This window comes from Ovis aries, chromosome 10 (assembly GCF_016772045.2).
Source record: "Ovis aries strain OAR_USU_Benz2616 breed Rambouillet chromosome 10, ARS-UI_Ramb_v3.0, whole genome shotgun sequence".
NCBI classification, from domain to species: Eukaryota; Metazoa; Chordata; class Mammalia; order Artiodactyla; family Bovidae; genus Ovis; species Ovis aries.
The window spans coordinates 71,668,144-71,682,320 of NC_056063.1; the positions used below are offsets into that span (position 1 = coordinate 71,668,144).

The 14,177-nt window shown below is 42.5% G+C and overlaps 1 protein-coding gene and 1 pseudogene across 9 annotated transcripts in view; both read left to right on the forward strand.

The window, feature by feature from the left end:
• LOC105605916 (ATP-binding cassette sub-family C member 4-like) overlaps positions 1-5,663 on the forward strand; it is a 168,986-nt gene extending 163,323 nt beyond the window's left edge. For 5 of the 9 annotated variants that reach the window (XM_060394598.1, XM_060394599.1, XM_060394602.1 and 2 more), the window contains one exon: positions 1,752-5,663. In XM_060394598.1, coding sequence (XP_060250581.1) covers positions 1,752-2,009 — 258 coding nt within the window. In that variant the 3' untranslated portion in view covers positions 2,010-5,663. The remainder of the gene's footprint in view (positions 1-1,751) is intronic. The other 4 variants (XM_042254991.2, XM_042254992.2, XM_060394603.1 and 1 more) reach the window with 1 other exon arrangement.
• A 238-nt stretch (positions 5,664-5,901) lies between these two features.
• On the forward strand, positions 5,902-13,783 carry LOC114116673 (small ribosomal subunit protein uS12-like; annotated as a pseudogene).
• The last annotated feature ends 394 nt before the right edge of the window (positions 13,784-14,177 follow it).

Consider the following 14,177-nt stretch of genomic DNA (forward strand, 5'->3'; position numbering starts at 1 on the left):
TATTTTTTAATTTTTATTTTTACTTTGCTTTACAATACTGTATTGGTTTTGCCATACATTGACATGAATCAGAACAGTTTTTATAGTTATATCATTTGAGCAAATTGTTTCAGACACTCCCTCCCCTCCCCACCAAAAATCATTAACCAAAGTCACTAATAAGTAGAAAGGGAGAATTGAGCCCCTTCCTCTTTCGATTTTCAGTTAGCAGACCTATTGCACTTAGTTGCTCAGTCGTGTCTGTGTCTGACTCTTTGTGACCCCATGGCCTGTAGCTGGCCCGGCCCCTCTGTCCGTGGGATTCTCCAGGCAAGGATACTGAAGTGGAGTGCCGTGCCCTCTTCCAGGGGATCTTCCCAACCCAGGGATCAAACCCAGGTCTCCTGCATTTCAGGTGGATTCTTTACTGTCTGAGCCACCAGGGAAGCCCAAGAACACTGGAGTGGGTAGCCTGTCCCTTCTCCATGGGAACCTCCCCAACCAGGAATTGAACCAGGGTCTCCTGCATTGCAGGTGGATTCTTACCATCTGAGCTACCTGGGAAACCCAGCAGACCTCTTAAAGAACAATAAAAGGGGACTTAGCAGCAGCAGCAAGGAAGGCATTTAGAAAGAAAGAAAAAGGAGCAGTGAAAGATAATTTGTGAAAACAGGTTCAGGTCCTAGGCAGTTCAGATTGAGCTGCCTCCATGTGTTGTGTGGTCCATGATCACTAGAATTACAAGCTCAATTTCTTAATTGCTTCTTTGATCTTATCCAAGGAGAAAATTGGATTTCTAGAGTGTGTGTGTGTGTGTGTGTGTGTGTGTGTGTGTGTGTGTGTGTAGAGCAATTCTACTAAAGCTGCTATGTAGCAGCTCCATTTGCCAGCCTTTCACTCTCAGAATAATAAACTACAACCACAGCAAACTTTAAGAAACATGTTAACCTCTCAGATAAAGGATTCTGCCCCTCTTAGCAGCTGACAGTAATCCAGAACCCTAAAGAAATTCCAGAAGCATCTCCTTCTTTCCCAAATACTGCTCAGATTCTGTCAAACCAACTTGATAGTTTGCTGTCAGGCCCCTACCATCTGGTTTGTCTGATATCAACCTGCTTTTTAGATAAATTGACTTTCATTTTCTTGAATCAAGGTATTTGCCAACTCTGTATATCTGTATAGATATCCCTGAAAGCTCAGAGTCTCAGAGCTAAAAGCACTAACTAATGATAACAACCCCAACTGCCCTGGGCAGAATATAAGATGCTACATACTGCTGAGTGTCAGTAATCATACTGTGAAACTTCCATTTTCTTCCTTTCCTATAACCTTATAATAATAAAAGATTAGGTTAGACCTTTGTCTGCCTAATAAAACAGGGGAATCAAACTATTTAAACACCAGCCAGACCTACCACCCAGATAGATTCTCCCTATTCTCTCTGTCCTGCCTGTTTCTGAAATATTGTCCAAGTTATAATATCACTGTGAAACATTTGGTACTCATGATAAAGAACCCACGTGCCATTGCAAGAGACTCATAAGAAACATGGGTTCAATCCCTGGGTTGGAAAGATCCCTTGAAGATGGAAATGGCAATTTACTCTTTATTCTTGCCTGGAGAATCCCATTGACAGAGGAGCCTGACGGGCTACAGTCCATAGGGTTACAAAGAGTCGGACACAACTGAAGTGACTTAACACGTACACACACATACACAATATGTTACTGTGAAACACTGGTGCTAATTGGTTTCTTTCTGCTGATTAACAGGTTTTGGATTCATGGAGACGAAGAGAGTTTGCCCGGCCATATGATTTGCTACAAAATACAGATAGCCTGTTTTACAAGATGGTGCAGAAACTGGGCAAGGCAGAGGCCTCTGCCCTCACTGAAAGGGCAAAACAGGTGAGCCTGCTGCAGGGTGTTGTAGTCTGTCTCCTGGTTCACTCTTCAGAATCTCCACCAGGGGTCTCTGTGCCCTTTTCAATCATAAACCTCCAGAGACTAAGCTTCATGACTGGGTCTTAACAACATGTGGTAGGTTGAAAGCAGGTCTGCTGAGAATCTGTAGCTGTGGTAGGGGTGGGGTTTAGGGTGAGTGTGCTCTTCTGTGCACACACACCTGTACCTAAGCGACAGATTTTGGATAGGACTCACCACACACTAGGACCCTAGGTTCAGATTCCCTTAGAGCACAGAACACTTTCATTTTGCAGACCCTTTATGTTTCATTCTGATTGGTCCTCAGCACATTTGTGATGCAAGTGCTGTCCAGAAACATCCGTGAAATTTGAGAGTTTAAGGGAAAAAAATTCTGGAATATCTTGAGACTAGGAAGATTTACCAGGAAAAGGTATAAGTTGCTTCTGTTTCTAACCTGTAAATAAAACTCCTACCTGTTACTGTCACTTAATCCTTGATGCTTTGTTGTTTAGAATTTTGTTCAATTACCCTGTCCTTGCCCATGCTCCCTCTAACTTCTAGAAGAAGGTATATTGTCATCAGGATAAATCAGGAATTCACAACACCTTAGCACTGTACTCTGAATAGTGCTTGAATATGAGGTGGGTGAAAGCACTCAGCGCTGTACATGGTGTGAGGAAGGCCCTTGATGAGTGACCTTTCTAACAACTGAGAAATGATAGTATCTTGGACAGATGTGACAACTGAGGTCTAGTTTAAGGGACTTAGCCATTGTCATGCAGCCACCTGTAATTCATTCTGGAACAAGGTGGGATTGACACTGATGGGAAGATAGGTGGAGGGAGGGAGGGTGTGGTGTTCTTGCTGCCTGAGATGCACGGTTTGGGGTGGGATGAGGCTTCAGGCTGTATGTGGTGACGCTTCCGCCATGAAAATTTATGTCTGGGCAGTAAATTATGGATGCATTTTACCTTCTTCATACTTTTCTGCATTCCACAGATTTTTACTTGTAAGTAGAATAAAATTGTGTGATATTTAAAATATCTGTTAAAGAAAACATGCCCCAGTATCTAACAGTATTTCTGTATGAAAAATGTATCTAAAATGTGGCCTAAATTCCCTCTGTCATTGTTTTATCTCAATCCTCCTCAGAAATGAGGAAATGCACAGCAGTACCTTCCACTCTTCACAGGGTACAAGATAGCTTTTTGTAAGTACTATATTGAATGCAAATGTTGAGAAGCTGAACATGGAGCTCTGTATTTTTTGTACCTAAAATTCACAGACTGCTTTCATCTACTACAGTGTCTCCCAGTCAGAGTTTCCCTCCTGAGATCTGATAATCATGTGTGATTTCCCATATAACCTAGTCACAAAGAAGCAAGGACTCTTAAAACCCTTTTGTTCTTTAGAACTTAGGCATTACACATTTTGATGTGTCCTCACCTATGTGTCAAAGTGTTCACTTAAAAACTATATTATCCTTATGTATGATCAAGTCGTTGAATAATGAGAAATTGATCTCTAGGTTTTGAGTTAGTAAAATGATTTTACTTATCAATTGACTCTAGTCTTAAAAACATATTTGTGAATAAGAATGATCAGAACTCAAGTATATCTACAGGTGGTTTGGCATTATGTCCAGCCCCAGTGAAGGTTTTAATGGGGCTTCCTCCTCCATAGAATAAATACACCCTTGGTTTTTCCTATTGTGCCTCCAGTAGTGATATGATTTGCTTCACATGAAGCAGTGGACCTAAGAATGTGTTGCCTAAGGAGAAGGACTTTAAAACTCATAAACGTGTGGTTTCTGTCTCCCCCCCTCAGGTGCACTCTGAAAGCGAATAACCAGATATCACTCACAGTGACCATGTGATTATGAATATTATGAATGGCCAATGGACAACTCTCAGCCTTCACAACTTTTGAGTCGACTCTCTGATTCTACCATGAGTTCATGTCTATTCCCAAGGCAGTGTTCCAAATGATTTTTGCACTGCGTAAATTATGTTGTTCTTTTTTTACACCAGCAACAGATACTGACATATTGTAAGATATTAACCTATAATTTTTCTCCAACTTCACTCAATGATTTCAAGCTCTTGCAAAAGGATTTATTGTGTTTATTTATGAGTTATACTATTTTATTTTTTATCCAAATCAGAGGTACAGGCCACCAATAAAAGGTGTCTCCCAGGCTTTGTGTCTGGAGAGACTCTGGAGCCAAACTTATTTTCTAAGATTTGAGACAAAGTTCTCACAATTTTTTTTTACTGTTCCCAGAATTACATCTTCCTTTCTAATTATATTACAGATTCCTGAAGATCATGTGAAGGTGCCGTTTTGTGCCACCATTTCCTTTATGTCATGTTTTGTGTCACCTGTGATCCATTTTCCACTCAAAGGCCTCTGGTTAAAATACTACAGAGAAAAGTAATAGGAAAAACATACAGTGCATGTAGTTTAAGTGACATTATAGAAAAGAGAGATGGCCCCCTCCCAAAAAAAAAAAAATGGTTAAAATACAGAAGGGCAATACTGTACGTTCATCTCCTGTGTCCCCTGCATTGCCGGCAGAGTCTTTATCGCTGAGCCATGTGGCGGATTCATGTCAATGTATGGCAAAACGAATCCAGTATTGTAAACTAAAATAAAGTAAAAATAAAAACTTAAAAAAATTAAAAAATAAAAGAGAAGGAAAAGAAAATATGCCTTATCAAACTAGGAACCCATCTAGGGGATTTGCTAATGAAAGAAAGACCTGTTCTAGACCCTTCTTGATAGAGGATTTTATTTTTTTAATTAAAAAATTGTGGTAAAATATATATAACATAAAATTTGCCATATAACCATTTTTAATCACACAATTTGGCATTAATCACACTCACAGTGTTGTGCAGCCATCATTGTCTGCATAACTTTTGGTAATTATGTGCTTCCTATTCAGTGTGTTATTTCTGCAGTCATTTTGGTAAGTTTCACTTTTCTAGAAGTAGATCTTTTTCCTGTGAGTTTTGAGCTTGACTGGCATAAATTTATTTACAATATCTTACATGTTTAATCTCCAGAGCATCTCTGTGCTCTTTTGGCCTTTTAGTTTTCTTTGAGGCTTCTCATTTTTTATGAATAATCTTGTATAACGTTTTCCTATTTTCAAAGAATCAAATTATTGCTTGGTTGGTACTCTGCTTTTCCTTCTCGTTCATCATATCATTCTTTCTTTCAACTTTTCCTGTATTTTGAGATTTTTTTTTTCTCTGAATTCTTAAATTGGAAACAGATTAATAATAAAATTATTTTTCTAACATAAGTATATAAAGCTGACAATTTTTCTGTGATCCACTTTAGCTACAACCTACAAGTTTTGATACTTACCACCAACCACTAGCCAAAGTATTATGTATTTTCTAATTCCCAATTTAATTCATTAACTATATCTTTTACCCACGAGTTATTCATAAGTATAATATTCTCTAAATTTCAAATGCTAATGGCTTTTTTCTACTAGATTTAACACATGGAACTGCTAACATTCAGCCTTTTATATAAAATGGCACTTACATGTATTTAAACATAATAATTTTCTTTTATTAATATATAACTTAATTTCACTTTGGTCAGAAAATATTAGGTTGTGGATTTTAAACCAAAGGTAATGATATTCACACAAAAAGTCCTTGTTTCCACCATTTTGTGTTTTTAAAATGTTTTAAGTACATGTGTAACTAGTAATTTTCAAATAAAAGTCCTCCGTGAGTACTGGAGTGTTTTCTGATACATGTTGCAGGCTGGTTCTCTGGAATGCAGACTCAGATTGAGTTTAGCGCTGGGATGTTTATCAGGGCTGCCCTTGGAATCAACAGTGTGGAATCAGGAGGGAAGAAACGGGATAGGGCAGAAGGAAAGATCAAGCTGGATCACTGGCTGGATGACCTTAGCTGAACCCATGGGGCATCTGGAGTGAAGATGGCCCTTCAGGGTTGTCCTGACACATGCAATGGCCAGGTCTTTATACCTCCACCTGGAAGGGTCACTGTATGCAGCCTGGTGGTTCAAGGTTGCCCACTGGCAGCACTCCCAGCAGCTGGGCAACGGGTCCTTGAAGGCAGGTCTGAACAGCACGTCTCCATGTCCCCCCACATCCTGTGTCACAGCTCTGAGGTAGGTGATGAGGATGTACTGTGGGGGAAACTCTTGATGACTGATGTGTAAGTCAGAATGATGAGTTAGTGATTCTCCTCAATACACTCTGGTTTAAAAAATAGAGGGGAAGGTCCATGAAGGGGAGAAATCTCATTTTCTAGGGTCAGCCCAGTTGTCACCTCTTCTAGGAAGTCACCTTTAGATCAGTCATCATCCTAGGTAACTCGTATTTCTGTAGGACCCTTGAGCACCTCTCATTTGTTAAACTGAACCGTACTTGGTTAGTGTCCTATTGTCATCCAGTATCGTGATTTTAAAATAAGGGGCCCTGTTCTTTCCATTTTACACAGGTTATGTAAACTATGTAGCCTGCCCTGACTATGAGTATTCATATGGTCTCAGTTCAGTTCATTCGCTCAGTCGTGTCCAACTCTTTGCGACCCCATGAACCGCAGCACGCCAGCCCTCCCTGTCCATCACCAACTCCCAGAGTCCACCCAAAACCAAGTCCATTGAGTCAGTGATGCCATCCAACAATCTCATCCTCTGTCGATCCCTTCTCCTCCTTCCCTCAGTCTTACTCAGCATCAGGGTCTTTTCAAATGAGTCAGCTCTTCGCATCAGGTAGTCAAAGTATTGGAGTTTCAGCTTCAACATCCATCCTTTCAATGAACACCCAGGACTGATCTCCTTTAGAATGGACTGGTTGGATCTCCTTGCAGTTCAAGGGACTCTCAAGAGTCTTCTCCAAACCACGGTTCAAAAGCATCAGTTCTGCGCTCAGTTTTCTTTATCCATATGGTCTGCTTTCTCACTAAACCAAGTGAGAAAAAGACTTGAAACTGTGCTCTATTCACTTTATAATTTCATCTTTCAGCGCAGTGTCTGTCACATAGGGGACACTCAGTAAATATTTGCTGAATGAATAAATGATGACTGAGAACAAAACTTCCTTGTCAACTTCATAATTTTGGAATTCCAAGAAGTAGCCCGGGATAACAGAAAGCCCTGATTTTGGAGTCAGTCACACTGATCTGCCTGTTAGGTCTTTCTCTGCTCTCACTAGCAGTGTGGGTGTCCAAAGAATGTACTGCACAGAATGGGATACTTGACAATGAAAGAAAAGCAGTAACCAGCTAGAGTGCCAGGGAAATAAACTGGCACCATCCTTGACAAAATGGACTATGGACACCCTACAGCCGTGTAGCCTTAGTTACATACTTAGGCAAGTATCTTAACCTCTGAATCTCAGCTTCTTCATCTGGAAGATGGATATGATTCCTGCTCTTGGAGTTCTTTGGTTGGGATGATAGGTGGACCAAGAGCATCCAGAGACACAAGCTGGAATCACTGACCTTGGTGATTCCTAACCACCAGGAGAGGAGAGCAAGGTGAGTGTGGACGAATGAGGTTTGTAGACTGTAGAAAGTGTATTTGAGGAGGTCTTCATCTGATGGCCTAAACCAGACTGTTCTTCCTCTGCATGTAGTGAAAATGACATAAGCCTCCAGGGAGGAGCACAAGCTCTGGAGTCAGCCTTCAGGGACAAATACTGGTTCTGGGCATTGCTGACTGGGTTTGGATACAAATTCTGCTGCTGTTTACCATGGGGTCTTAAGGTTGGGAAGTCCACTGTGCTTCAGTGTCTTTGTCTGAAAGTTGAGGTGGGGATAGTATGATTCACAGAGGGTTGTTGCAGAGATTAACTATGACAGTGACACTCACTGTGTGGTCTGTGCACTAGTGCCAGTCCATGAACTGTTTGTAACCAGGTTAGAAGTAAGTACAGGAAACTCAAGAAAGCTAGAAACTCAGAGCCATCAGCTATTGCCATCCACACTCAGGATGGATGTGATCCTGAACAGCCGAGAGACCAGTGTGAATGTTGCACTTAAAGGGGGAGGTGCATACTAGCCATGCACAGTGGATCAGTGACTAAGTTGCAATGGGCTGAAAATGTAAAATTAAAACTGATATGCAATTCCAGACAGTTGAGAAACACTGCTTTTGAACAATGTTGGATATGTGATTAGTTGTTAATCAGTACTACCCTCTCCAGCACTGCCTTCTTATTTACCATCATAATTATATTTAAAATGAGGCTATACTGGCTTTCAAAAGAAAATACTGTACATTATCAAAGTTTTTAATAACATTTAAAATTTAGAAAGGGTTAAATTCCTGTTCAAGTTTCAGTTCAGTTTAGCCATTCAGTCATGTCCAACTCTTTGTGACCGTTGGACTGCAGCACGCCAGGCTTCCCTGTCCCTCACCACTCCCAGAGCTTGATCAAACTCATGTCCATCGAGTTGGTGATGCTATCCAACCATCTCATCCTCTGTCATCCCCTTCTCCTCCTGCCTTCAATCTTTCCCAGCATCATGATCTTCTCCAATGAGTCAGTTCTTCCCATGAGGTGGCCAAAGTATTGGAGCTTCAGCTTCAACATCAGTCCTTCCAGTGAATATTCAGGACTGAATTCCTTTAGGATTGACTGGTTGGATCTCCTTACAGTCCGAGGGACTCTCAAGAGTCTTCTCCAACACCACAGTTCAAAAGCATCAATTCTCAAGCACTCAGCTTTCTTCACAGTCCAACTCTCACATCCATACAGGACTACTGGAAAACCATAGCCTTGACCAGACGGACCTTTGTTGACAAAGTAATGTCTCTGCTTTTCAATATGCTATCTAGGTTGGTCATAACTTTCCTTCCCAGGAGTAAGCGTCTTTTAATTTCATGGCTGCAATCACCATCTGCAATGATTTGGGAGCCCAAAAAAATAAAGTCTGAGACTTTCCGCATCTATTTGCCATGAAATGATGGGACCGGATACCATGATCTTCGTTTTCTGAATGTTGAGCTTTAAGCCAACTTTTTCACTCTCCTCTTTCACTTTCATCAAGAGGCTTTTTAGTTCCTCTTCACTTTCTGCCATAACGGTGGTGTCATCTGCATATCTGAGGTTATTGATATTTTTCCTGGCTATCTTCATTCCAGCTTGTGCTTCTTCTAGTCCAGCATTTCTCATGATGTACTCTGCATACAAGTTAAATAAACAGGGCGACAATATACAGCCTTGATGTACTCCTTTCCCTATTTGGAACCAGTTTGTTGTCCCATGTCCAGTTCTAACTGTTGCTTCCTGACCTACATACAAATTTCTCAAGAGGCAGGTCAGGTGGTCTGGTATTCCCATCTCTTTCAGAATTTTCCAGTTTCTTGTGATCCACACAGTCAAAGGCTTTGGCATAGTCAATAAAGCAGAAATAGATGTTTTTCTGGAACTCTCTTGCTTTTCCATGATCCAGGGGATGTTGGCAATTTGTTCTCTGGTTCCTCTGCCTTTCCTAAAACCAGCTTGAATATCTGGAAGTTTAAAGTTCACGTATTGCTGAAGCCTGGCTTGGAGAATTTTGAGCATTATAATACTAGCATGTGAGACGAGTGCAATTGTGCTATAGTTTGAGCAATCTTTGGCATTGCCTTTCTTTGGGATTGGAATGAAAATGGACCTTTTCCGGTCCTGTGGCCACTGCTGAGTTTTCCAAATTTGCTGGCATATTGTGATCTAATTAAACTTAAAAGCTTTTGCATAACAAAGGAAACTATAGACAAGGTGAGAAAGCAGCCTTCAGAATGGGAGAAAGTAATAGCAAACAAAACAACTGACAAAGAATTAATCTCCAAAATATACAAGCAGCTCATGCAGCTCAGTACCAGAAAACAGCAGCCCAATCAAAAAGTGGGCCAAAGAATTAGACGTTTCTCCAAAGAAGACATACAGAGGGCTAACAAACACATGAAAAGAGGTTCAACATCACTCATTGTCAGAGAAATGCAAATCAAAGCCACAATGAGATATCATTTCATGCTGATCAGAATGGCAGCCATCAAAAAGCTTATAATCATTAAATACTGCAGAGGATGTGAAGAAATGGGAGCCCTCTTACACTGTTGGTGGAAATGCAAACTAGTACAGCCACTATGGGGAACAGTGTCATGATTCCTTAAAAAACTGGAAAGAGAACTGCCATATGACCCAGCAATCCCACTGCTGGGCATACACACTGAGGAAACAAGAATTGAAAGAGACACATGTACCCCAGTGTTCACTGCAGCACTGTTTACAATAGCTAAAATGTGGAAGAAACCTAGATGTCCATTGGCAGATGAATGGATAAGGAAGTCGTGATACATATGCATAATAACTTAGCTATAAACAGAACACATTTGAGTCAGTTCTAACGAGGTGGATGAAACTGGAGTCTATTGTACAGAGTGAAGTAAGCCAGAAAGAAAAACTCCAACAGAGTGTTTTAATGCATACTTTTGGAATTTGGAAAGTCAGTAATGATGATCTTATATGCAAGGCAGCAAAAAAGACACAGATGTAAAGAGCAGACTATTGGACTATGTGGTAGAAGGCGAGGGTGGGACGGTATGAGAGGATAGCACTGAAACATGTATGTATATTACCATTCATAAAATAGATGGCCAGTGCAAGCTCGATGCATGAAGCAGGGCACTCAAAGCCAGTGCTCTGGGACAACCCAGAGGGATGGGGTGAGGGGGGAAGCGAGTGGGGGGTTCAGGATGGTGGGACACATGTACACCCAAGGGTGATTCCTGTTGATGTATGGCAAAAGCTACCACAATGTTGTAAAATAATTTTCTTCCAATTAAAATTAAAATGAAGAAGAACCAAGGTTAAGACTCAAACACACCAAGAATGTTCTGCACAAAGTATACATTGGATGTTTCTGACTAAGTTCTCTCTTTCACTCAGTAAACATGCTCACAAGTATCCATCCCAATAGGTGGAAGCCTTGGGTATTCCAAACCATGTTTGATGCAAAAGCTAATCATATTTAATTCTGGAGAACATTACATGAAAACATTTTAAAAATTAAATTTTGCAGACCACCTAGCAAAAAATGAGCCTCTGGGATGGAGTTTATATCACATTAGAAATGTGGTAAGTAATGGTGAACAGAGGATTGAAGGTTTTACACCCCACATTTTACAATAAAATTTTTTTTTAATCCAGGAGTTTATACTGATTCTGATAAGATATAGAATAGCTATGAGGAAGGAAAAGCTCTTATTTTGTAGTAGAATGCCAGCTCACAAATGTAGACAGGTTGACAGAAAAGTACCACGTGACAGCAATCATTGTCATAAATAATTCAGACAAAGCTCATCATTGGCTGACTAAATCGTGAATGGTGGGGCGTGGGTGTTGAGAGGAACATGACCTTTCATGGACTCAAAGTATCTTCTCAGCTTAATTCTTTAAGGAAGGATTGTTTGTCTGAAGTGGGAAAATCCAGCAAACACAGGCCATGCAAGTAACCAGAGTACACATTACTAATAAAGAACTTAATGACACCCTTGGGTTTTTTTTTTTCCTTGTTTTTAGAAAAATTTATTGTATTTAAGTATAGTTGACTTACAATGTTGTGTTAATTCTGCTATACCACAGTGATTCAGTTATACATATATGCACATTATTTTTCATGTAAGTTAAATAAACAGGGTGACAGTATACAGCCTTGTCATACTCCTTTCCCAATTTTGACCCAGGCAGTCAATCCATGTCAGGTTCTGACTGTTGCTTCTTGACCTGCATACAGGTTGCTTAGGAGGTAGGTAAGGTGGTCTGGTATTCCCCTCTCTTGAAGAATTCTCCACAGTTTGTTGTCATCCACACAGTCAAAGGCTTTAGCGTAGTCAATGGAGCAGAAGTAGATGTTTTTCTGAGTACAGACCACAAGGCCCCCAAAGCCTGGAAATGTACTTCCTGGTCCTTTACAGGAAGTCTCTGCCCTCCCTGCCCCAGAGCCCTGCTGTTCTAAGTGAGGCCTGTGTACCAGCAGTGTCAGCTGGCTTGGGAGGCTGTTAGGAACACATGATTGTGGTCTCTACCCCAAACCTACTGACAAAATCTCCAAATCCCAGGTGAGACCTGCTCACAGTACAGTTGGAGAAGCGCTGGTTTAGAGGCCCTGCTCAGTTCATCCTGCGGTTGCACCTTCCCCCAGGTGCAGGCAGCCAGAGAGGACCAGGGGGTGTGGCCACCTGGAGCCCCGCCCCCTCCAGGCCTTGCTCTGAGCACCTAGACCTTGAACCCCTGCTCCCAGCACCAGTGCAGGCCTCCCTCCTGGGACCCATGTCCCAACCTGACAGGTAGTTGAGATACAGCTGTTTATGGGGTGGAAGAGGATGGCCTGAGCTTAGACTTGAAGGCTGTAATGCTCTTGCTTGAGCAGCAGATTCCTCAGGGCACAAAGAGGGTCAGAGCCAGAGGTGGGAAGAGCAGGGGGAGGGCTGGGGGCTGGGTCGGCCCCTCCCTCTGCTGTCCTGCCTTCTAGCTCAAAACTCTAGGTTCCAGGAATCCCAGCCTGCCATGTGGTTATGAGGGTGTACTTGACAGTGTGTTAGCTTGATTTATAACTTTTAAATATTTAAACATATCGGATGGGCTTCATTTATATTCTTGACCCAGGGCCCACATATGTGAGTGGCAGGTCTGTTAAATGCTTCTCAGAATGTGCTCAGAGGACCCCCTGCATCCCAATACACTGGGATTGGGATGTTGGATCAGACCTTTGGGGCTGGAGCCTAGGACTCTGCATTCTGACCCCTCCCCTGGTGACTCTGATCCACAGCAGAGCTACAGGAGCACTTGTAATGGAGGGGGGTGGGGCGTTGAGAGGAGCTGCCCTGAGTGGCGGGAAATGTCAGGAGAAGAGAGGGCTGTCCCAGGTCAGAGGAAGGTGCTGACCACAAGCTCACTCCCTTTTTGCTTCTCTCCTGATTCTCCTCACATCCTGGCCTGACCCACCCCCGGGAGTTGGCTGCAGGGAGAAGCTGCTAGAATGGGGCAAGGGTGTCCCCCTGCCGACCACGGGGCTCTCGGGGGCTGCCCTGCAGAAGGAAGGACCTGAGTCAGGGGCAATAGGAGCAAAGGGGCTGCGGGCCCCTGGAGGGACCACACAGACCCACCCAGGAAGTCAGGCTGAGCAGGTCTTTGGGCAGGGAGACCGGGTGCAGTGGGGACAGACTGTGTGGTTCCACCAGGGCTCAGAGGCTGCATCTGTCAGGAGTCTTATGACCTCTAGCAAGGTCCTTAAGCTCTGTAAAATGGCGGGGGTCCTAACATCCTAATACCTTCTGAGTCTGTGTTAAAATTAAACATGATGGTCTTTCTTTCAGGCCCATGGTGCTGGTAGGATGAGCAAGCGTCGTGATCTTTGCCAGGAAGCTCTGTAGCCACCGACGAGCCCAGAAGCGGCATGGGAACAGTGCAGGAAAGCCCATCGGGGCGCAGCCCTGAAGGCCGTTTTAGATGCACTTCTCATGCCAAGAGAATTGTGCTCGAAAAAATAGGGGTTGAAGCCAAACAGCCAAATTCTGCCACCAGGAAATGTGTCAGGGTTCAGTTCACCAAGAATGGCAAAAAATCACAGCCTTTTGTACCCAGAGACGGTTGCTTGAATTTTATTGAGGAAAATGATGAAGTTCTGGTTGCTGGATTTGGTTGCAAAGGTCATGCTGTTGGTGACATTCCTGGAGTCCACTTTAAGGCTGTCAAAGTAGCCAGTGTCTCTTTTTCTGCCTTATACAAAGGCAAGAAGACCAAGATCATAAATTTTGATGATGAAAGAATGATAGTAATACATTTTCATATACCCCCCCCAAAATTAAATGTGATATGATAGTTAAGCAAAAGCACATCCTGTCACACAGAGCAGAATAAGGGGCAGGTGCTGTTTATTGGGACGCTTATTACATTACACCTCTGCACTTCTTGATGCTCGATATCATAGACACTTGTCACTGCCTGTGTTCAATCATGTCCAAATCTTTGTGACTCTGTGACCGTAGCCCACCAGGCTCCTCTGTTCATGAGATTTTCCAGGCAAGCATAGAATACTGGAGAGGGTTGTCATTTCCTCCCCCAGGGCTTCTTCCTGACCCAGGGATCGAACTTGCATCTCCTATGTCTCCTGCATTGGCAGGCAGATTCTTTATCACTGAACCTGGGAATTCCCTGTCACTGACTTTAGGATCAGTTCCCTCGAGCCCCCAGGGGGCGCTAGTGGTAAGGAATCCACCTGCCAGAGC